A 25,020-nucleotide genomic window follows, 5' to 3' on the forward strand; every position below is an offset into this window, starting at 1 on the left:
CCTTGGACTCGTGATCATCTTTTGCAATCTTTTGAGAAGTAAAGTCAATGGGGAAGCCAAATTCTCTTAACAACTGTGTTAGTAACTTAACAATTGTTGCAATTCACTTAATAGCCTTGGCAAGGAAGGTCGTAAAATGGGGCAAAACTCAATTGTCTTGCTTAGCAATAGAAATTTTGGGCTCAGTTGTCATAAGTTGAGGACTACGTGTAGCAGAAATAACTCGCGTGTAAAGGAAACAAATAATTATGCGAGTTTAAAAAAACATGGAATTCGTAGGTAAACACCAGATAATCTTTGAAGTTATCCAAGATTTGCAGCGGCATCTTTACAGCGATTTGCCTCATGCAGGGTGCTTGTTTTCAAGAGCTTATCAGTGAATGAATGGTATTAACATTTCGTATCCCTTTTTTGCTGCAATGCTATATTATTTGAAATAAAGATACCTTTAATTTGCCCTGATTCTTCATATTAATTGCTTTTCACACATAAAGTCATATCTGATTGCCACGGTTTTTATCCCTTCTGTATCAATTTCTTGCGGTTGTTTTCCCAATTTGGAATAAATCCATTACAAATGCAATCATATTTTTATTTGCATGAAACTGTATGGTAACAACATCTTTTCCGCTATCACAATATAGACATTTAAAATTTCTCTTTGGACAAACTATGTTTGAGTGCCTCGACATTAACAATTCTTGGTCTTGAAACCTCAATGAGGTCAGATGTTGTTGTGTGTGGAAATTGATAGTGTCCAGATGCTGGAATGCGGGGTTTCTCCGGAGTTTTTAATCTTCCCATTATATGTGAAGTTGAGGGAATTAAAAAGAGAGAATCCTTCGGACGAAACTTTCCTTTGTATACTTTAACACCAGTACCTCGAAATTTTTCTAGAAAATAAAAACACTGCTTTTACTATCATCAGTATTATCTGCAGAGTATTTTAGACTATTCAGTCACGTAATGTTGCAACATGAGTAGGACTACTTGTGGGCTGGATCCTTATTCCACCTGGTTCATTTGAATAGCTGGAGGTGGAGTGAGTAGCGGCATTGGAGAATAGTTACAGCCACCTTGAAAATGGCGGCGGTGTGTGTCCTGGTGAGGCCATCTCTTAATCCAGCCATGCCACAAAATTACTGTCTGGTGTCCAACCTTCCCTTTGGGAGTGGACATCTGGAGAAGGTTGCTGGGGAAGCAGATTGTGAGACCCAGATATGAAACAGAAGCAGCAGTGGTCATTCTTATGGAGGGAACCTGGATATAGGAGTGCCCAGCTCCTGATCTTTTTAGATCAAGTGTTTTTCAAAGTTAAAGATGCGTGGGCTGCAACACCCAGAATTCCCCAGCTAGCATGCCACTGGCTTCCATGTATTCATTTTAAAGTCCCTTTCTTTAGATCGACCATCTCACCAAGTTGATGAGCTTTCAAGAACAACAGTTTGAATGATAAGTAATTCCTGGTGGAATGCAGCATTAGAGGTCTAACCACATCTGTGGGTCACAAGCTTATTAGATAATGGGTTTTTTTATATATTTGCCCAGCTCACTCCCCACAAATCTACCTGGATTAGTTAGGCATAAATTACCTCGTATGTGTACAGGGACAGCAGGTGGCCCTCCATTTATCTCCAGGCTGAAAATAAATAAAAAACAGCTATTAAGTTAAGATGCAGATAACTGCCTAGGCCCTCTGTGAAGTACTTTCATTAAAGTCCAGAAACTATTCTTAAATAATGTAGTTTGAGAATTCTGTTAACCATTCTTTTTTTTTTTTCCTGTTTAACAATTAAACCTAATATAACCCATTCTATGTTTCTAAACTGATAGGTTTACTTTCATTGAACGTCTCCATTAACTATAATTTGATTGAGCTGACAGTGATGCCTCAATAAATATGCAGGCTTCAGGTCTCGTTTTGTCTGCTTTATTAGTTGGCTACTCTTCTTAAATTTGACAATGATCACATGACAGCAAATGTATGAATCCATGGTTGATCAAGGTTAAACATTTACAGTATTTATGGAAATATTTAACCCCTGATGTAAAATCTCAGGCTTTCTAGTAGTCTGTGCTTAGTAAGATATGTATCTTAAACTGTGAACTAAATTGAACTACTGCACTTCAATAACAATATTAATTAAAAACACCACATTTTCCTAATAAGTTCAAGACCATTTTTAAAATGCCATAAAGCCTGTTTGCACAAATGCTATAAAAACCAAAAGGACTACCCAGTAAATAGAAAAAGAGAATTTGTTGTGGTTCAATCCAGTAAATTCAGCAAGTAAACATGAAAGGCTTCATTCTTGAAACATATTTTCTAAAATATTTAAAGGTAGTCTTGCAAAACTCCAAGTGGTTTTGTTCTGGAATAAAGTCCTATTTCCAGCCAGAAATAGACTTTCACCAAGTTCATACCAGGGCATTCATTGTATATAAATAAAAATCTTTCATCTTCTCAGTTTTGGGGTAAAGTCTCAAGCCTCCATATTTGGAATATTTCTGAAACATCTATGTGATTTATTTTTTCAAACAGAAATATATTTTGTTCTAAAACTGATGTGCACAGTATTCTGAAACTTCACTAGCATTTGAAATACTGTTCATACCTGAGAGAGGGGAGACCAACTTTTTTTTGTCTCTTAAATTCCTTTACAAAATCCGAATTTATTTTTGCATCTTTGCTGAGATTTATTATTAGCCTCTTGAACAACTTGGGCTTATTCCTACATTGCACCAACAGATGGCGATATGCAGTCCGATTAAATGTTAGATAGCCAAGAGCACATGCCACAGCCGAACGAACCTAGAAAAGACATCAACACTGTAGGAATACAGTTTATTAATTTTATTTAGGGTCAGTGAATCAGACTATTTTACAGTAAGCAACAAAACAAGAGAACTATGAAAACTACTATAAAAGTTCTGGATCGTCCTGAAGAAATTTTGTATACTGTATGTCACTTCTGTCCATTATTTGGATATATCTTTCCCTGTTGCCCAATTTTGTATGTATGAGTTTGTGAGCACTATTACATTTTTGATGAGCCAGGGTGAGGTTGATATCTGCAAATCACAGTCTAAATATACTAGAGCCACTAACAGTCCAAGAAAGCAAAGATGATCTAAGAACTCAAAGTGAAATGAACATATAATGGTACAAGACAAAACAGTATTACATGATGTGGTGCTCTATTCACATTGAGTGGCAGGGACAGAGTCTGGTTTCTGCTAAACAGTATGAAAATTGATCAGAATTTTAAACTCCTACCTCCTCTTCCTTTGCATATAAATGATAGCAAAGACGTTGGACAGTTCCCAAGCTTGTGATTGCTTCTGGAATGCCTGCCCTTGTGTGGGCCAAGCTAGCTATTAATTTTCCTAGGGGTGGGGAAACGGAATTAAAGTATTTCTAAATTGTGCAAATAAATTGTATCCAACACAGTTCAGTACAATCAGAACTTCCAAAATATCGGACTAGAGTTTCTCAAACTGAAGCAGAATGCCCTATTGTGGGGTCACAGGCCACTTAAAATGGGTTTGGTTTTCATTTTTTTTTGAAAACCTTGCCTAGCACAGACAATGGAAGACTGAAAATATGATTTGGGCTTTGCTTTTGGTTTTGCCTGCATTAGCCTACTGGGCAATTGTGGAACGGGTAAGATACAGTTTAATGTTAAATTATTAAAAATAGGATTTTTCTTTCTTGCTCTACTTTAATCTCAACACTCATGGGAATTATACACATTCATTTATTTGTTTTACGGAGTTCAAGCATTGAAAAATCTGAAAAAAAAATCTGTGGTCAGTCAATTGTAATTTCTTAAATATTTTAATGAAACAAGACTTTAATATATTTCAGTTTTCCTTGTTTTCGTTTCTTTTTGTTTGGTATGCTCAGCTAGGTGAAAAGTTAAGTATTCAGTTAACCACTTCTTCAGCTGAAGAAGTGCACAGATGTGTCTATGAAGAAATCAGACTTCTTAACTGAAATTGACTAAAATCTTGACTAAAATCTTTGCTTATTTCAGAGATATTTTCCAGAAAATTGTGATGAAGCTTTAGTGGATTACCAGTCATATAATTACTTCAGTGATATAACTTAGACAACCGCAAAGCAAATGTGGTGATATTTAAGTGTAGGCTTTGTTTCAAAATAATAGAAGCAAGCAACAATCCAGACCCTTGTTACATCACAATTTTTATTTATTTATTAGATTTTTATATTTCCTTTATTATTTTTATAAATAACTCAAGGTAATGAACATACCTAATAATCTTACTTTCCCCATAACAACCACCCTCTGAGGTAGGCAGGACTGAGAGAGAGTGACTGGCCCAAAATCATCCAGTTGGCATTCCTTCCTAAGGCAGGACTAAAACTTAACAATGTCCTGGTTTCTAGGCCAATACTTTAACACTGGCTCTCTATTTTTTAATATATTTTATTGTTTTTACAATTTTGTTAGTATATTCCAATTAACTCTTTCCTGTTAACTGCCTGAAGTATCATAAATTAATCTCTTCCACCACCATCTCCTAGGAATTCTCCCTTCCCTGAAGTGCTGTTTGACCCCAAAGATGGCAAATGGTATCCTTTGGCTGAAAGGTGGAAAAAAAAGGGAGAGAGTTAAATACTATATTAGTTATTATTTAAAAAGAAAAAAAACTGACCATCAAAGTAGCATGTTTTACTTCCTATCTAGTATGGTCTAGTTTAGTGTTTCTTAAACTTCTTCTTCTCGGGATTCTTTCCCAGATTTAAAAATTATGGAGGTCCCAAAAGAGGTTTTGTTTGTATGGGTTATATTTACTGATACCATATTAAAAATTAAAAGTGCTGCTACTGCTTCTCATGATTGTTTGACGGGATTTAATATGCTATTTTTCAACATAGGTTAGCAAATAATTTGATCTGAGTGTTAGAAACCTCCAGAGTTCCCAAAACAATACTTTAAGAAACACTGGTTTAGATGGTGATCTAATTTCTTATTCATTTCATTTATCTTTCAAAGTCAGCGTGGAGTGATGCTTTTTTCTGTTTATATCAGTGTTTCTCAACCTTGACAATTTTAAGGCATGTGGACTTCAACTCCCAGAATTCCACAGCCAGCAATGCTGGCTGTGGAATTCTGGGAGTTGAAGTTTGCATGCCTTAAAATTGTCAAGGTTGAGAAACACTGGTCTATATGAACACAATCATGTGAATCCTTCTGAGATTGTTCAAGAAGGATATACAGTAGGAACCACTTTAGCAATAGCACTTAGACTTATATACCACTTCACAGTGTTTTACAGCCCTCTCTAAACAATTTACAGAATCAGCATATTGCCCCCAATAATCTGGGTCCTCATTTTACTGACCTCAGAAGGATGAAACGCTGAGTCGATTTTGAGCCACTCAGGATTGAACTGCTGGCAGTCGGCAGAGTTAGCCTGCAATTCTGCATTCTAACTATGCCTATGGCTCTAGTGAAGATTATCCCTGTTTCCTTCATTAAATCTTCACTCTTAGGCACCACATTATAATTAATAACAGTTTGTTACTACAGTGATACTGCATAGTATTTTGGTATTTTATATACATTTGCTCTTTTACAGCATAGTTACCTGTTAACACTAGAGTGGTTGATTTTTCTGAACATAGTAGGTCAACCAAGATAGAAATTCCTCTTGCAGACAAACTAACTTGATCCATATTAATTATAATTTTTGCTAGTATTACAATCTGAAATAGAATATATTTTTGACACAACAGATAAAACAAGTTTCCTATAATTTTCCTTTTTTTCATTCCTTATTTTTCACAATAGTTAATAATTTTAGTGACAGTATTAAATACACATAGTACTGGGAATTTTATAATTACAAAACCATAGTAGTAGGAGAAAAAAATTGCATTAGTTAAGGTTAGTTAATTTTAGTTAGCTAAAATTATTTAAACATTTTATATTACGTATCATCATCACTCCCTCATTTTGATTTATTGGAATATTTCCATATTCATTATGCTTCAAATTTAAATATACTTTACCTTTCAGTAAATCTCACATAATTTAGTCAATTTTAATTCTACCTAGACTTGCAGTATAACATGATAAAGGTCCACAATTCTAGCAAAAGGGCTCAAAGTGTCCAATAACACCTAAGAACAAACCAGGAACTGGAAACAAAACAAGCAAAATGTTCTCAAACTATTAATTCGTCTCACAGAAATATCTGAAGAGGTTTGAATCAGCCATCAAACTCCTCAAAGATTTCCTGAAAAATTAAGATTTTTAACACACCAACAAAAAGTAGAAATGGGCCTTGTCAGAGAAGATTCCCTGTAGAGTGTTTTTCAAAACATTTGTACATGGACAGAAAAGCCCTTGCCTTTCATCATATCTAGCTACTCCACTTTCTATAGACCATTCAAAAAGAACGGTCCATCCCAGATCAGTTTAATCGCACACTCCATCAATTTAACCTGCCTCAATCTGTGGAAAGCCTTCCATTACAAAAAGTTATTTTAGAAAGGCTTTCTATTGCAGTCCACATCGCTACCAGTCATTAACCAGGTTTGTGGAAACTGATGGGAATTAAGAATCTGAAATTTCCAGAGAACGGCGTCTTCTAGGAAATCTGGTCATAACCTTTCCATATTCAGGTTTTGTGGAAGTCTACTTTTTTTTTGGATTCCAACAGAATCTTCCCAACAGGAAAGTTCCAAGTTCTATGTGGCAAACTCCATTCTTCCAAAATGCTTAATTGATAATTGTGCAGAAATAATTCTGAACCAACTATTCATGCAATACCCAGTTTTGTACCTGAAAAGCAGCCATTGCTCTATCTGTCTCTACATCTGAGCCCAGAAGAGGTTCAAATATGTGGATTGATATGGGTCCAGACTCTAAAATCAGTATCTGTTGTGTAGGATTATTGTAAGCAAAAATTGCAATAGCATATCCTGCTCGTAAACGGATATCCTTAAAACAACAAGAAAATAGTAACATGTAAATGTTCACATTTAGATACTGAGATTTTTCACACAAACCAAGCCAGCGTATCTACTTTGAATTCCAGGGAAGTTAAAAGGATTTAATTTCTTTTCTTTTTATACTATTCATTTAAAGTTTTGATATTCTGTTCTTCATCTGGAAAGACAATCAGGATAGTGTAAGTAATTTGGCATTCCTGAAGAGAAAAAGAAAAGATAACAAAAAAACCTCTAATAAAAAGAAAAGGTGATGCTGTCAGAGTGAATGCTATCTGTTATTCAAATGTCATTAAACAGACAAAAGGACATGTGGATATTTAGTTGTCACCAATTAAAGGACTGCATACAAATTTCATTATTTATTTAAATGACAAAGGTTCTGGTTTCACATGCAAGTGAGCCACATGGACATTATAATATTGATCGAGTTAATTCTGTGTCTAGTATACAAAATTTCCAGATTTTTGTAGGATTCAATTTATTCTCCCACATTAGCTATATCATGTAAATACCACATCTCAATTGTTCTATTTTGCATAATAAATTGTCATTTCAAAACAGCAGGGCTACCAGTCTTGTGTTATAAAACTGAGGATCACTATTAGGTACACAAGAGAGAGAACATTTTACACTTTATTCCCATCTAATTGTGGTTTGGAGATTTGCATCCCAGATTTTATATTCAAGGAGCCTTTATTCATCAAATGCATTATTCAATTGCTGATTGACTGCAAGGCCCAAGCAAACTATTTCTTCCTGCAAATATGTACAGCTAGTAATTACTCCAATGAGATAAAGCCTTCACTGGAGCTTCTAACATTCAAGTTCTGAATAGATTCACCCATACACTCCTCCAAGTTTTCAAATGTACATGAACGACAAAATTTCAGTTAGGGATTTAGCTATAACATAAAACAATCTAGGTATCCCCTAGAAAAGATGCCAGAGGATGCAATACTTCCCTTGAACAGGTTATCCACTGATGTCAGCCCTAGCCATCACCTTTTTTAATACCTAGTAGAGGGTACCTGTACTGATAAGGACAATATGCAGCCATGTTATCTTCTAGTGCGGGGGGGGGGGGGGGGAGAATGAAATCATCCTCATTCACACAAGGTGGCAAGCACACAGCAGGAACTGTGTCAGTGCTTTCCCACCAGATATAAGTCTCACAGGCACACCACAGTATCACCAGTACCAGAGTATAAAGACAACCTAAATCTTATTATTGATACCAGTATGTCTTAGTCCACATTCAAATGCAAGAAAGCACTACTAGATCATGGAGGGAGAAGTTGTGAGAATTCAGCTTCATTTTGGGGGGGATTGCAACTAACTCATCATTGCTTTCAGACATTTGACAGAAGTTTTGAATAAATAGAACTGGGTGTCATCAGCATGCTGATAGTATTGCTTGTCCAAGCTTCTGATGGCCATTTCAGCAGCATTGTATAGATATCAAAGCAGTGGGATACCTTTTGGTATCCCACAGTAGAACTGCCAGGATGCCAAGGCTCCATCATCCAGTATTGCTCTCTGAAAATTTTCCTGCATGTGTGAGTAGCATCACAGTAGGACATTGTCTTCAAAGTGCATCTCGTGGAAATGATCCAAAAGGATAATTGATGAGAGATGAACAAACATCAGAAGAGTCCTACTTCCTTTCCCACAGAATGTCATCTACTAGTGTCCACAGGGCCAGTTCTGTCCTTTGTCAAAAGTAAAAGTGGGTGTTTTGTGGTTTGAGCTAATTCCAACCATTTTTGTGCATCCTCAAAATTCCAAATGTGTCCACAGCTCTAGATGCTGAAGAGTCTTAATTTATTGTTTGATTTTATAATTTGAATACCAAATATTTTACTGACATTATTACCTTATCTGGTGCATAAAAAAGCTTAAGGACATCCAAATAACAAAAACCTTCTTTCTCTTGCAATACAGTTTGCAGACTGCTATTCTTTAAAACAATACAAGCCAAGGAAAATGCAACTTCAACCTAAAGATGAATTAGAAAAAATTAAAACTTGAATTATAATACTTTATGAGGAGTGAAAATAATCCTATAACTTGTTATGGCTTCAGGAAATCTAGCTTTTGGTGCCCAAGAATATTTTCTTCAGAAAGATCCTCTTTCTCCAAAATTATTAGTACTAGATCTCAGCTGCAAATGTCTAGTTGTATTTCTAGATTGCAGCAAAAAAAGTAAAATTATTATATATTCTTTGCTGCTATTTAATGGTTGTCCAGAGTTTTGCAGCTCAGACCTGGTACTGTAACCTTATCAGCGTGTGACATCTAGATTTTTTTCAACCTTTTTATATCATATTTTAGAAGAAAATAATGAATTAAACTATATGGGCACGAAGCATATCATAAAATCTAAAGTTAAAAGCAAAAATCTTTCTACGGGTTTAAAGTATTTTCTTCTTTTCAAATCCCCAAATCTGTGGGTTTTTCTCCTGTTCTGTTTATCCTAAATGTCATGCAAACAGCTCTAGGTACTGTAACAAAGTGAGCATGCACCGAAGAAAAATGCACAGGCATAAATATTGTAGCAACTTTCTTATCTGTGCAAATAACAAATACATTTCACTGAACATTTTAATATTCTTAGGACAATCACAGAAACTAATTGCAGGAGTATCTTTAATGCTCCTTCTTTTTATACATGTATATATGTGCCAGTGTAATTTATGATTTTAGTGCTAGGGTGAAGTTGATGGCCACTAAGCCAGTGTTTCTATGAAACACTGTCTTCCTCTCAAGATCATTGTGTCATTAGGATATGACTAGCCACTTCTGCTCCCAGGAAGTCAGCTACTGATTATAAAGGTTCTGCCCACTTGATTTTAGTTCTTTTTATGGTAGCTATGTATATTTCATCTTCTAACTTCATTCCTAGAGACTGAAATAATATTACTATATTATTCATATTTTAATTAATGCTGATATTATGGCAAAATCAAATACATGTTCTTAAGATTGAAGTTCCATTATCTAATATGGTAGCTATTTATCAGCAAGTAGAGTCTTCAGCATCCCGCAAATCTATTTTCTTTTATATTATCCAATGAGGAGAAACTATCAAAGCCATTCAAGAACTATAGGTAATCCTCGTTTAGCAACCACAATTGGAACCGGCAATTCAGTTGTTATGAGAAGCAGTCACTAAATGAAACTGCAACTATGCTTATATTTTTACTTCAGTTTTCCTTTGCTTTGTAGACCTGTGTCGATTACAAATGTGAGGATAGTGAAATTATTTTTTGGTCACCATTGTAGCTGCGAACAGTCACCATTTGAGACAGTTGCTAAATTAAGATTCTCTAGTTTAGATCTGTACGACAAACATTTTAAACTCACCTTTATCTGAAGGGATGGATGAGTTTTAAGTAAATGAACAAGTATCGGCAAAGCCCCTTCATCCACAACATTCTCTTGACTAAGTGGATTGCTTATATGAGCTTCACCTACAAGTTTGATGTCAGGCAAAGAGATCCATACAAAAGATCCATACAAATAAAAGAAGGGGGGGGGGAGGAAAATGAGCACAAGTAAAATATGATCCCTTAACTGTTCTTTATTTTTAAGCAAGTATGTGCTCCATGCTCTAGCTCAGTGGTTCTCAACCTGTGGGTCGGGACCCCATTTGGGGTCGAACGACCATTTCACGGGGGTCGCCAAACAACGCAGTCCCCCATTTTTTCCCCCTTTTCCTTAGCTGTGCTACTCCCTTTTATTCTATTGGCTTTTGAAAGCCAATAGAATAGACTCTCTTGAATAGAGTCTAATTCTATTGGCTTTCAAAAGCCAATAGATATTGTCCAGGCTGTCTCTGCCCTGCTGAGCCCGCCAAAAGTCCCATTCTGCAAACGGTGCTGCACCAGTTGAGTAGTCCTCAACTTACGACTGGTTGAGTAGTCCTCGACTTACGACTGGTTGGGGGTCGCGGCATTAAAAAGGTTGAGAACCACTGCTCTAGCTCAAATCAATGGAAAGTCCTCATAAATCAAGAGCTAGCAAAGCCCTTTGAGTCCAGAAATGAGGCATGCTTTTTTGTCCAAGTATAAACAATATATGAGAGAGCCAATTTGGTGTTGTGGCTAAGGCACCAGGCTAGAAAGTGGAAAACTGGGAATTCCACCCTCACTTTAGGACAAAGCCATCAAGGTGACCTTGGGCCAGTCACTATCTCTCAGCCCTAGGAAAGAGGCAAAGGCAAACCACTCCTGAAAAACCTTGCCAAGAAAACTGCAAGGACTTGTCCAGGCAGTTGCTAGGAATCAAAACTGGTGCAAAGATAGATGGATGGATGCATGGATGGATGGATGGACGGACAGACGGACAGACAGACAGACAGACAGACAGATAGATAGATAGATAGATAAAATCTAACAACTCCCCAAATTAGGAAACATATCTTATGAGAAATAGAATTAGGATTACTTTTAAAGTTTTAAAATGCTACATGAAGAGATTTTTGGATATTAAAGAGATTCCCAGATATTAAAAAAATATTTTCAGGATGTTTAGAACTTACCAATATTTTACTACTGATTTTAGTATGACATTACTGTCAGTTGCACTGATTTTACCCCATAAAGCTAGTTTTTACTTTGGCTTTCTTACTAGACCCTGGTAGTATCCTAGGTTAAAAAAGGGTCAGATAGCAGGATGAGTCTGCAGCTGACATCTGTACAGTACAGTAGTATCAGAGTACTGTAGAGCACTCTGTACTGAGGTAGAAGGATATATGGACTGATTAATCTGATTTAAAACAATACTGTATATTCGGAAGACATTGCTGGAAATGATTGTATTAAGGTCTATCCTTGGATAAGGTCTTCTAGAAAAAAATGGGACTAAAATATAAGCTGCTAGCAATAATTTCATACCATCTCTCCTGATGATTTCTTTAGATTTTCTTTCTTTTTTAAAAAATAGCTCAGCAAGCCAACTATATCTCAAAAAGCGTATACCAGGAAATTCAGAAAAAGAGTGAACTAAATCCTGACTGAGCTATAGTTGGCTTTGCGAGTCACAACTGTGCAGATGTAGGGTTGCAGCTATTTTGATAACTCATCTGTTTTGTGAAGAGGGTTGCCATACAGGGGGAAATGGACTGCTATAGCTCTCAAATCTGTCCAATATTGTATAGCATTAAGACTACTCTTTCCTAGGCCCTTCCATGGTTCTTTCTACAAAAGCTTTAACACTTTGGGAGCAACAGAAAAGGAACTACAGACCGACACACATTGTGCCTAAGGCTTTGATCACACTGAGGAGGGTGCCTTCTGCTATCCTTCCACTTCTTAACAGCCGGACCAAAGGGGCAATTCCATTCCCTTCGCATATTTGGTTCTGGTGAATTTCACTGTCCTTGCTAAGAGCTATGACAGCTTCTCCTCCTTCCAAAACAACAAAAGTAACATATACATTTAAGAATGTTTTGAACTCCTACATGATTTTTTTTAAAAAAATGTGCCTGGGATTGCAGAACAACGGTGACTTACCAACACACTGCATTTTGTCAGACGGTGATAGAAGCATGTCTATAATTAAATTGTACCCAATCTGTTCTGCCATGAATTTCTGCTGCTTCAGGGTTTGTCCAGCTAGGGCCCAGAGGGTTACAGCCCCTTGTTCCTTCACCTTCAAGTGAAAGGCCTGGAAGTTGGACCAAAACGAGAAAGCTATATATGAAAACTTACAAGCACAAGTATACCTACTCTATAGGAAGAGTATTGATGCTTTGGGACTTTGCTGTTGAAGAAGACTCCTGATAATACCACGGAGAACCAAGAAAACTAGCCAATGGACCATCGAACAAACCAATCCAGATCTCACGAGGCTGAAATTATCCTACTTTAAAGCTTTTATGTGAAGGCCCAGCTCTCTGGAGAAGTCTCTGATTTGGGGAAAGACGAAAGGAAAGGAAAGAAGAGGACCCACAGCAGCCAAGTGGATGATTTCAGTTATTGTTGGGAGACTTGAAGGACCAGGTTAGGGACAAATAAAATCATGGGAAAATCTAGCTATGTGGTCTCCAAGAATTGACAATACTTGATGGCACGTGGTCATCATCATTACCGTCTTCATCATCGTCATCCTCATCCCTTATCTACAATGACTTGGGTAAGACAACCCACTAAAAAAATGAAACTTGCCTTTAGGAGCTTCAGGAGGAACTTGGTCACAGATCTGGATAGAAATTTCATCTGGATAAGAGTGTTCCCTTCACAGAGGGCCTCAATTGCCATTGCTCCTTTAACCTGGACACTGATTTTCCTTCCTCTGAGAAGCTGAATTAGAGGATCAATAACATTGGCCGCCACGATAGCATTCTGCATTTCCATATTCCCACGAGAAATTTCTGCAATTACGGCTGAGGCCACTGCCACCAGGACATCTTTTAAGCAGAAATTTTTTTTTACAAAAATAAAAGCCAGATACATGTACAATCTGCTTCAATCTTTTAATGACTCTTATTACTTATAGTAATAATGACAATTTACAAATTGAATATTTTCTTTTGAATGATTTTTTTTTACTTCTCTGACCAATGATAGATCACCTCAAAATCATCAATGCATCCCCAAAGGGTAGTCACTATTATACATATAGTTTTGAAATAATCATTTACTGTATACCCTTCATCTAATCTTCCCACTTTAAAAGAAGACATTATTGCAGATTATCCTCTTTATATTGGTATTGACAGGCCAGGAGTATATGTTTTCAATGTTCATGGAAAAATTATGAAATAACAATGTACATAAATAATAATAAATAAACTGTAGATGTTAGATTTTTAAAATATTAGCGCAGGGGTCTTCAAACTTGGCCCTTTTACGACTTGTGGACTTCAACTCCCAGAATCCCTCAGCCAGCGTGCCTGACTGAGGAATTCTGGGAGTTGAAGTCCACAAGTCATAAAATGGCCAAATTTGAAGACCCCTGTATTAGTGCATATGGTCTTATTTTATTCTTTACTATATCTATTTCCTGACTTAATAATTACACTAAAATGCTTGACAAAGATTTGTTAAGCATTTTAGTGTAATTATTAAGTACTTAGATAATGATGTTAGATTTTTCCCCCTTCAAAGTATTAAAATCAATTTTCTAGCACTTGTAAAGCAAGATATTCCTTAATGGGTTATACAAATGAATGATGGAACCAAGAATGAGAAGGTAAAGTTTCTAGTAAAAATATCTGCTCTCCGTGGCACTGAGACATCTAAGGCTGCACTTCATATTTGAGTTTAACTATGTCTGCCTATTAGAAAATAGATACGGCTGGTGAAGGGGATGTCTTCTCCTGCAAGTCCCATCACCCCAGAAGTAAAATGATCAAGAAAGTTAAGTGATCAGCAAGCTGTGTCATTTCCTTAAAACCGATTACCTAATTTTGCTGTTTTTGTTTTTACCTGAATCTGAACGTAAGAACTGGACAAGTGGTTCAATGCCTATCATTTCCTTCACTTTCAGCTGATTCTCTTTATTATTTTTGCATAATACTCGGATACAGCTCATTACATTCACAAGCAGATCTTGTAAGTCATATTCCAACAGATCGATGAGAGCAGGAATTCCACCCTACATTAAGAAAAGTTGTAAGGGACGTAGGCAAAAGTAGAATTAATTAAGAACCAAACAATACAGTGGGTTGAATCTAACAAAAATCTCCATTTTTCATAAGCTAAAAAGGTCATCTTTCCTAATTTTCTCCTTCTCTCCACAGTTCTTGAGATCTGCTGGAGTATGGCGGGGGGGGGGGAAGTAGGGTTTATGGTATCTTGCTTAGCCTTGATGGGTCGGTGGAATGAAAGGAAGGGAAAAATCAGTGAGGATTACTTTCCTTTTCTCCACCAGCAGAACTATTCTTTCAGAACTCTAGCATAATAATAAAAAAAAAACGTCTGGATTCAAGTTAATCTGTCATGTTAAATACACTGTAGTTCACAAAACAGAATCCACCTTCAAGATGCATACATTCAGGGCTTTTTTCCTCATAGAACACCCAAAACGGAGTTCCGGCACCTTTTTTGGATGGAACCTTGTAGGGTAGGCAAGGCGGGTTGTATGATGTGTGTGAGTTCCGGCACCTTTTTCTTTTTTTTAGAATAAAAGCACTGCATACATTTAACCTTGAGGATACTTCTCCTTTCCGCCTTCAATTCATCAACAACATGGCCCCCCCTTTTCAAGTGAATCAGTGTTTTTGTTATCCAAAGATGTGATTTAAAAATTTCATATTCTAAGTCAAGCAGAATCCTAATGATCAAGATTAACCTTAACTACAATTAAAATTAGTTCAAGATATAGCTCAGCAATCATTAACACTGGGAAAAAATTCATTTCAAAGGTTACTGCGGAAAGAAAGGGTTACATTCATCCGGCTTGTTCCTGATTTCTCAAACCTAGTCAACAACAAGAACAAAAAAAGCCACAGTTGTGGCTGCAATGTCAAAACAGCACTTAGAAGTGGCCAAATCCACTCAGGCCTGTACTTGTAATACTTGTAAACATCAAACAAGTCTGAATAATGTCACAAATAATAAAAGGTGTGTCCCTTACCATGGCAAAACATGCCCATCTTCTTATTATTCTAATTAATTTACTGAAGAAGGGCTAGCCACCAAAGTGAACATTTTTTTCCTGATTAGATTTACCAGTTCAGCGATGATGACTTGATTATTATCCAGCTGGGCAATATCATATAAAAACACTGCACAACGAGACAGCAATTCAGGTTCTTCCATAGTCAAGAGCTTAATTAACACGGGAATGCCTCCAGCTTCTACAAAGGCTCTGACAATTGAGTCGTGGGTGGAGATGTTACTCAGCACTCCCAGAGTGATGCACTCCAATTTGACGTCTTTGCTCTTCAACAAGCTGATTAATGAGGGTATGGTACCTGCCACCAAGAACAAAAGTAACCCACCAGTTAGAGCAAGGCAACATGCTATGAATCTCTCCAAGGTTCCGACTTCTTTAGATGATTGTATGCCTTTGGTTAAAAATAGCGGTTCTCAACCTGTGGGTCACGACTCCATTTGGGGTCGAACGACCATTTCACAGGGGTCGCCAAACAACGCGATCCGCCATTTTGTCCGCCATTTTTTTTCTCAGCCAGCGCAGGGGGTGGCACCGCGCATGCACGGCGCGCATGGGGGGGCGCATGGGGCAGCGCCGCCACCCATGCATGCCACGTCGCGCATGCGCGCTGCGTGCTTATGACCGGGGTCGCCGGTATAAAAAGGTTGAGAACCACTGGTTAAAAACTTCTGAGCAACTGACAAAAGTAGGGAGCAAATGCAGTGGAATCTGAAGGGGGAACCAATGGCACTATGGAATGAGTATATATACCGATGGTGGACTGCAAAACTGGGTGCCTGAATGTTACAGCACATTTTTTAGGAATCCTACTCCAGTGGGGGGTGGGATGCTATTTGGTTCTGCCTGAGCTCCTAAAATGGCTTAGACGGCCATTATATAAACTTATGCTGACAAGCAAACCTCACAGAATATGCAGATCCTTAGATTTTGCTTGCTATTACCTTCCTTGTTGCTAAACCAATAAGATAAAAAAGGCATTTGTGCCTTTGCCATGGGAAGGCAGACAATAAAGTAATAAGCAGTATTTTCTCTGTATTTCCCTTTTCTTTTTATTTAACCCTGCCCCTCCAATTGATATTTGCGTATTGATATCAATTTCTTGAAATGCATATTTTTGTTTTGTAAATTTGCAAATATACAATTTTTCAGATAATTGCTTCAAGTAGATGCTTTGATAAGTTATTTCCAGAAATATTTTTAATATTTGCATAAATGTTTCCCTAGTATAAATTTGTTTTATTGGGAAAATTATTGAATGTAATATCAGATGAGCTGTACTCTCTCTATTCTTCTTCAGTCATAGCTCATCTAAGTGCCCTCTGTCTCAGATAAAAAGCCCAATTGAAATAGATCCAGATAATCAATATTACACAGGTGTGTCTGCAGTTGTGAAATTATCAACTTTTCCTTTATCTTTTCCAGAAATGAAATGCTTGAGGTTGGACTATTAACTGCAATGAGTTGTCAGGTAAAGGAAGAGTATCTTTTCATAAACCTTTGAGAAATGCTTCTTTTAGGCAATTTGATTGGATCACTTTAAGTGACATCCCCCCCTCTTCCAGCCCATTCCTGCCAAGGCTAGGAATGAACTTGTCTAGGAAGATGATAAAAGGGTCACATAAAGCAACGCTACCTCACCGCTTTTATTCAAAGAAAACACCAAATCTAATAGACCCTGTTTCATGTATGGTTATGGATCCTTGGTCATAATGGAGAAAATTAAATCCTGAGCCACTTTTTAGTAGGGAATCTCAGCCTGGACATTAAAGTGCCTTTAGACATGAATTTTAGGTAACCAAATGTCACACCAGCTGTGTCAGGCAGCCAAACTGTTAGGCTACAGATTAATAGTATACTAGGACAGCCCCCCCCCCCCAACTTTTTGGATGCAGGGACCGGTTCTGTGGAGGGTGGTTTTTCTGCAGACTGGAGGGGCGTGGCTTCACACGCTGCACAGATTGGGCTTTGCTTGCTTGTGCAGCCTGGTTCCTGGCAGGCCGTGGACCAGTGCAGGCCATGACCCAGGGGTTGGGGACCCCTATTCTAGAAGACAGAGAAGCCGGTTTGATATCTTTCACTATGTTTATTATTATTAAAATAACTTCTAGCAGAAAAAGTGACAAATGGTACACATAATATCTCACCTGCCTGCAATATACATTTCCAGTAATCATCTTTGGCAAGACAAAGTACTTCTAAACACCGTATTGCCATTTTTTTCCTACTATAGGACTCGCAATTCAGCATGCCTGTTAAGATTTTTAAAAATAATTTGTTAAACATTTAATGGTTGCATTAAACATGGCCAGCCCCGTGGCATTTGTCTTAATTCTGGCTTATAACAGTGTTTTTCTTTATAGTCTAACAGGAAAATTAATGGTGAATACAAGGCTTGTGGTTCTCTTATTACAGAGGTTCTCCAACTGTGGGCTGGATTAGAAGCAAATTTGAGGAAGAAATTCAAAACTTGGGTTGGGGAGTTTCTACTGACAAAGCAGCATCGTTCTCAAAACTTGCTTCTGCTTTACTGGACAAACCAGCAGCCAGCTTACTCAAGCAAAGCCCGAAATAAACTTGACAGGGTCCTACTATAACTTTTGAGTTACAAGCCTCACAGCACATGCACCCAAAGAGCACCTTCAGCATCCACATCTGCTCTGCCTGAGTAAGCAAGCAAACAGTCAAGGTTTTCCAGAAATCAGAAAAAGATATTGATCTAAAATCAATAGGGAACCAGAAACAAAGGTAACTGTATCAAAACCAATAGCCAGATTTTTGGAGTTTTGCAAAAGTGAGGAGGTTTTCTCATTGTCGATACATTTTTACTTTTAAATTTGTTGGTTTATTACTATTTATTTCTAAATAAGGGGATTGATTTTATAAATTTGGAAATATCTGTGTTTGTTTTATTTTATATACAGATTTTTTTTCATATTAAAAGTCAGTGATGTATTTATTTCTTGCCTAATACAAAGTCCCTCAGGTTTGTTTGTCTGTATGTACCCAAACACATATTTTTAATTCTAGGGGTCATGGCGCAAATTTTTTATAACCCCTATGATAATATTATAGCCTGTGCTGCCACCAACGGGTCATCCAGTTTCCTTGTTGGTCTATCTGCAGTACACCCTTAAGGCACTTCTGTCCTATGGGTCCTGTTAACTAGACTAAGCCATTTTAAGAAAATTCTGTCCAATCTAGCAACAGTTGGCAAAGAATTCAGTTGGGAAAGCAAACTACAGGCCCTCCCAATGAACAATTCCTTTGCAACTGTCCTTTCTGGAAGTATCAATGACCGATTGCTTTCCTTTCTAAGGAGAGGTCTTACTGAACACATACACACACTTGCATATACATATGCAATGAATTGTGGCTATTCCAAAATTGCTCTCTAGAAGACCATGGCATCCACTGATCGAGTTAAGGAGATGTTCCTACCTGTGCAAAGTAGCCAAAGTGCAAAAAACATTATGTTGAAGGCACAGTGGGAAACGAAGACTGTTTCCGTGATAGGTAAATCATGAGTATAGAATGCTATTGTCTATTCCTGCTATCCAAAAAAGGTGGCTTGTATTGATGAGGCAAACTAGCAGTAGAGATAGGTCCTTTGCAGCATTATCTTTATTGAGTAGGAATCTCTCATCAGCTGCTGTAGCACGTCTCCAGAATGTTTTTTTTTTTTTTATCACGTCACCCTTATGTTGTCACCAAAAGAGAGCTTTAGTCACCCAGGAGAAGGGAAACATGAAGCTGGCATATTAATCATGGCTCAGTGATTAAAGACACTGAACTTATCAGATGGAAAGCTGATAGCACAGATTTGAGATCAAGCACCACACGACTGGGTGAGCTCCCGTTACTTGCCTCAGCTCCTGCTAATCTGGTAGGTCAAAACTATGTGAAATGTGAATAGATAAATAGATACCACTTTGGTAGGAAAGTAACAGCATTTTGTCATCCTGGCCATATAATCAAGGTTTATAGTCATGCTGGCCATATAATCATGGCTTATAGTCATTCTGGCCATATAATCATGGAAGTGTCTTCGGACAATGCTGGCTCCCTTGGCTAAGAAACAGAGATGAGCACCATGCCCTAGAACTGGACACGACTGGATATGGGAAACCTTTACCTTTTTAATCCCACCCTGAAAGTTTTCTGATTTAATCAGAATTACTGTATAGGGTACTTACCAACAAGAGTTTTCCAAACTGGGAGATCAGGGCTATTCAGCTCAATTAAATGCTTTAAAACTTCTGTATGGAAGTTCAGTGCAGCCAAATGTATTATGTTATTTCCTTCACTGTCTTTTTTTAGCCAGTTGGCTTTAAGAGAAAACAAATACTTCATACTATCTAGTGCTCCAGATACAGCTGCAAGCAAAAGTGGCGTGGAATGATATCTATTGATAGAAAAAGAACAAAATACTGTGGTATGAAACAAACTGAACCAAATCTAAAGAAATACAGTGGCTTTTATTTCATGTACTTGACTTCGGACTAGTTGCTTAGCAATCATTCAAAATTATGATGGACTCCCCCAAAGATACTTATGACCCAGTTCTGAAGTTCCTGGTCACGGGACCACTTGTTGGGCACAGGGCAACTGGCCTGCATTTACGACCATTTGCAGTGTCTGCCAATCATGTGACTGCATTTTACCATGTTAAACTGTTATTTACAAATATGCCCCATAGTGAACAACGGCTTCGCTTTGTGGCCACCAGCAAAAAAGTTTGCAAAAACAGGTCTGGTCATGTGGTGAACTCACTTTTATGACCACCATGACTTAGGACTGTCACAAGCAAGTTCCATTGCACTCATTAAGTTGAGGACTACCTATACTTCATCTATCTAAAAAACTCAATGGAAGTCTAAGTAAATAAATTAAACTTACACAGCACATTACTAGTCTAGGCCACTGACACTAACTATTAGATGAGACTCACTTTTCTGGTGAACTATACTAAGAATCAAGGACAAGTATCACTTAGTTCAAGGGTTAGGGTTAAATTGAGGTAAATTGTTAGCCTCCTTACAGAAATTTCTGTAAGGAGGCTAGCAGAATTTCATATCCTTTTTTTTAAAGTCTGTTTTTTAATTTCTGTTCCAATAATATTACATTCCCCTCTGCTGATCTTTCCTAGGATTTATTATTAAATCAAGGTGGCAAGCTAGATAAAATTTGCACACACTGAGACATGGGAAATTGATTCAGGAGTGACCTTATCTAACAAAACACATTGGTGCTAGCACAGAAGATCTATGCATATACAGATAATCCTTGATTTACGACCACAGTTGAGCCCCAAATTGATGTTGCTAAGTGAGACAATAGTTAAGTGAACTTTGCCCTGCTTTACAACCTTTCTTGCCTCAGTTGTTAAGTGAATCACTGCAACTGTTCAGTTAGTAACACGGTTGTTGTGAATTCCCCATTGACTTTGCTTGTCAGAAAGTCTGACAAAAGGTGATCACATGATCCTGGGACACTGCGACCATCATAAATATGATCCAGTTGCCAAGTGCCTGGATCACGTGGCCATGGGGATGCTGCAATGGTCATAAGTGTGAAAATGGTCATAAGTCACTTTTTTCAGTGCCTTGGTAACTTCAAACGGCCACTAAATGAACTATTATAAGTCAAGGACTACCTGTATAAGCATATGTATTCATTGACTGGACCTCATTCTATCTGCCCAGATTCCTTACTAGCATGCCTTAGATCAGGGGTCTCCAACATTGGCAACTTTAAGACTTGTGGACTTCAACTCTCAGCCCCTGCCTTAGATTGTTGTGTTTGAGGGTCAGTTGCCAAAATTCTTGCTTCCACCCTCTTCCCAAGCCTCTGTTCAGGCTTCCTTTCCACTGAAGCTCCACTCCATAACCAAGTCAGTGCAGGTAGCAGCTGACAACCCCATCCAATTGCTGTATATAGCTGCCCAGAGTCACTTGATTGAGTTGGGTAGCTATAGAAATTGAATAAACAAACAAACAAATAAATACTACAGGTCTTCTCACTCTGACCTGGCTTCACAGCAGTCCAGAACCACCACCCCTCTCATTCCACCCACCCACTTCTTCATTCTCAACTCTACCAGCTTCCTAAACCCACCAAGCAACCTGTCTCTGGTCCCCTCCACCCCATATTCTTCCGGGACGCCTGCTTCTGCTTACTCACAGAGATTGAGTTTCTGCCTCTATTAGCTCTGCGTTTTTTCGGTAGAGGACTGTGATACAGGCCACGTTGTCATAATAGGCAGCAAAATGGATAGGCAACCATCCTCGATCATCGGGTATTTGGTAATCTGCTCTTAAAGCCAGAAGAAAATGGAGCGCTTCAAGGGAGCTGCACTGGGCTGCTAGGTGCAAAGCTGTGGGTCCCCAAGCTGAGAGATGACAAGAGGCAAGAGTGACCACTGGCCTGGAGGAAGGAAAGCTAAAGCTCTACAGAATAGAAGGCTTACATGCTAGCTATGTATCTGTGCTCTATTCCTCATTTGGTTTTTGCATAATTAACATTAAAGTTATGCTATCCAAAGCTGTATCAGCTGCAGCTCTTGATGTCAGAAAAGCAACCTATGCAGACAGGCATAAAATGAACTGCATTCTGGCATTTAATAACTCAAAACAAAATAAACGGTGGGCCAACTATAAATGACGCACATTTGAAAATTTATAACCAATGTGTTTTTAACCATCTCATAAAAGCGTAAGAATACTTTATGGCAGACTTTTCTAGCTGAAGGTTCCACTGGGCAAAATAGGGATGACGCTCCAAAAAATAGGCAGAGGGTGGGACCAGAACAAAATGGAGTCAACATGGAATGGGAACAGATTGAAAACAAAATTTTGACTTCAATCCATTCATGTTAATTAAAGAGAGTGAATTTGAATTCATGGAATATATTTAATGATTTTCACTTTGCACTGCATAAAACAGAAGCTCTCAAGCTGCATTAGAGCTGTTGCAGCTCTGGCACTATGGCTTTCTTTTTCCATTTTATCTTCTTCTTACATGTATACTTTGGAAACATTGACATTCACATGTATTCATATGTATCTTAGGGCCTGATATCTTGCAGTTAAAATGTATGGACGACTAGCACTTTAATATGCACAAGCAAATGATCAATGTCAAGGTTAAGTATGTTTAGTTCTTATATAGCATTTCAAAGGGACAGCTGGGAATACATAACGTTCTTAAATTCTTTCTTTTGAAATAAATGGATTTGGATCAACGTGCTTCATTTGGACGGATTGTACTCAGGATTTCTTGAAACAGGGAAGGAGGGAACCAGCGATCTCTAGTGAGTCCAGATAAAATTTTATCTTTCTTCAGTATTCCTTGACATGACTATAAACTTGCTCAAGTGCCCTTGTGTGTGTATTGTATTAATATACCTATACATAGTACGTACATACATGTTCATGTTTTGTCCATGTATGGTTTATTTCAGTAGCCCACATCATCAGATTGTCCTGATTCCCCAACATCTGAGGTGGACCTTGTTAATTTGGGTCACATCCAAGCCAGCATGGCTTTCTTAGTTCATGCCACTCGCATATTTGAGGTAGGCAGGTGAAACATTAAGGCAGGGGTCCTCAGCCTTGGCAATTTTAAGACTTGTGGATTTCAACTCCCAGCTGGCTGAGGAATTCTGGGAGTTGAAGTCCACAAGTCTTAAAGTTGCCAAGGTTGAGGACCCCTGCATTAAGGAGTCTTTGCCCAAGGACCCCTACTGGTAAGGTATGGATCAAGCCAGATTTAAATCTCAGTCTTCTGCATCAAAGGCAGCACTCTTAACCACTGTGCTATTAAGCACTATCCAGCTGGGGAAGCGGTCCCAACAGATCCCAAGAACAACATCAGAGCTCTCTGTCCAGAAGAATGCAGCATTAGGAACAGCTAAGATCCTGCACAGAACCCTCAGACTCCCAGGCCTCTGTTAGACAACCTGAAATTGAGGAGGACACATACCACCCAGAGGGATGAGAAGGGAATGTTTTCTTTTTTAAAAAATATATACGTACTAGAATAGAAAAGGCAATCAGATGTGATAGCAAGAGAAATAGCTATGAACATTTGCATTTGATATCAAGATGGATCTAGTGCAACTTATCTCACTTTATTTTCAGCAGGTGCCAGTTACGCTAATTTTTTAATGCAATTCAAAAACATAAATTACTTTCAATACCATGTCCTAACTGTATGATATTTTTTAAAATCTTGGAAGTCATTTCTCTTTTTTAAGTTGGATCTCAAAAAAGGAGGCTATGTGACTGGAGAAGGGGAGAAGTTTGTGTGCAGGGCAGGAGCATGGTAATCATTACCAACATGCCATATCAAAGGGTACGTTCTGTACTCCTACTTAAGAAAGAAGCATTATATCCAGTGGTGGGATTCAGCCGGTTCGCACCAGTTTGGCAGAACCAGTAACTAATTTTTTGTTGCCCAGGCCCAGAATGGACTTCCCGAAGCGGCATCCACACAGAGAACTGGTTGTTTACATATCTGAATCCCACCACTGACTATACCACTATTCCATGATTCTCCTCTTAACACACATTTCCACAAAACGGAAGAAACTGCAAGAGTACAAAGGAAAATCTGCAAATGGGAGATGATTACCAGCATCTTCTGTTAAAAAAAAAGTCAGTGTTTGAAATAAGGCAATTTTGTACACAAAAATGTGTGCAAATATCCTTAATAAATATAATGTTAATCCTGGGTTTATTGTGTTTACTCACAACTTTTTTCTCCAATCATGACATCCTTTTCTATGAAGGCAGGTCTTCCTGAAAATAAAAAATAGATCACTTTCAGGTCATAGTTATAATTTGTACAGGTAGTCCTTGACTTACAATCACTCATTTAGTGACCGTTTGAATTCATTACAGCACTGAAGCAAATGACTTATGACCAATTTTCACATATTGCAGCATTTCCGTGGTCACGTGATCAAAATCCAGATGTTTGGTAGCTGGCTCTTAAGACAGCTGCAGTGTCCCGGAGGACATGTGATCACCTTTTGCTACCTTCTGACAAGCAAAATCAATGGGAAAGCCTGATTCACTTAACAATCGTGTTACTAATTTAACAATTGCAGTGATTCACTTAACAAGAAAGGTCATAAAATGGGGCAACAACTGTCTTGCTTAGCAATAGAAATTTGGGAGTCATTTGTGGTTATAAGTCAAGGACTATCTATCTATCTATCTATCTATCTATCTATCTATCTATCTATCTATCTATCTATCTATCTATCTATAGCTAGCTATAATATGATAAAAGCATATCACATTTAGCTACAATGTCATTTTGACTTAGTATTACACACAATCAAAATAATCTCAATTATTCAGAATTTTTAGGGCTTTCACAAAATGCTATAAACTTCACTTTAAATTAGT

At 37.8% G+C, this 25,020-nt stretch overlaps 1 protein-coding gene across 7 annotated transcripts in view; it reads right to left on the reverse strand.

Moving 5' to 3' along the window:
• Nucleotides 1–85: 85 nt before the first annotated feature.
• ANKAR (ankyrin and armadillo repeat containing) overlaps nucleotides 86–25,020 on the reverse strand; it is a 39,939-nt gene continuing 15,004 nt past the window's right edge. For 4 of the 7 annotated variants that reach the window (XM_039322098.1, XM_039322101.1, XM_039322097.1 and 1 more), the window contains 17 exons: nucleotides 24,358–24,405; nucleotides 21,788–21,995; nucleotides 19,801–20,009; nucleotides 17,752–17,856; nucleotides 15,661–15,905; nucleotides 14,416–14,584; nucleotides 13,153–13,394; nucleotides 12,499–12,652; nucleotides 12,232–12,393; nucleotides 10,349–10,455; nucleotides 8,859–8,981; nucleotides 6,816–6,974; nucleotides 5,617–5,734; nucleotides 3,278–3,387; nucleotides 2,616–2,812; nucleotides 1,593–1,639; nucleotides 86–893 (listed from right to left, as the gene is read on the reverse strand). In XM_039322098.1, coding sequence (XP_039178032.1) covers nucleotides 649–893; nucleotides 1,593–1,639; nucleotides 2,616–2,812; nucleotides 3,278–3,387; nucleotides 5,617–5,734; nucleotides 6,816–6,974; nucleotides 8,859–8,981; nucleotides 10,349–10,455; nucleotides 12,232–12,393; nucleotides 12,499–12,652; nucleotides 13,153–13,394; nucleotides 14,416–14,584; nucleotides 15,661–15,905; nucleotides 17,752–17,856; nucleotides 19,801–20,009; nucleotides 21,788–21,995; nucleotides 24,358–24,405 — 2,648 coding nt within the window. In that variant the 3' untranslated portion in view covers nucleotides 86–648. Of the gene's footprint in view, nucleotides 894–1,592; nucleotides 1,640–2,615; nucleotides 2,813–3,277; nucleotides 3,388–5,616; nucleotides 5,735–6,815; nucleotides 6,975–8,858; nucleotides 8,982–10,348; nucleotides 10,456–12,231; nucleotides 12,394–12,498; nucleotides 12,653–13,152; nucleotides 13,395–14,415; nucleotides 14,585–15,660; nucleotides 15,906–17,751; nucleotides 17,857–19,800; nucleotides 20,010–21,787; nucleotides 21,996–24,357; nucleotides 24,406–25,020 lie in introns of those variants that run through there. The other 3 variants (XM_039322100.1, XM_039322099.1, XM_039322102.1) reach the window with 3 other exon arrangements.

The sequence above is a fragment of the Crotalus tigris genome, unplaced genomic scaffold (genome assembly GCF_016545835.1).
Source record: "Crotalus tigris isolate CLP2741 ecotype Arizona unplaced genomic scaffold, ASM1654583v1 scf7180000023830.6690815, whole genome shotgun sequence".
In the NCBI taxonomy this organism is placed as follows: Eukaryota; Metazoa; Chordata; class Lepidosauria; order Squamata; family Viperidae; genus Crotalus; species Crotalus tigris.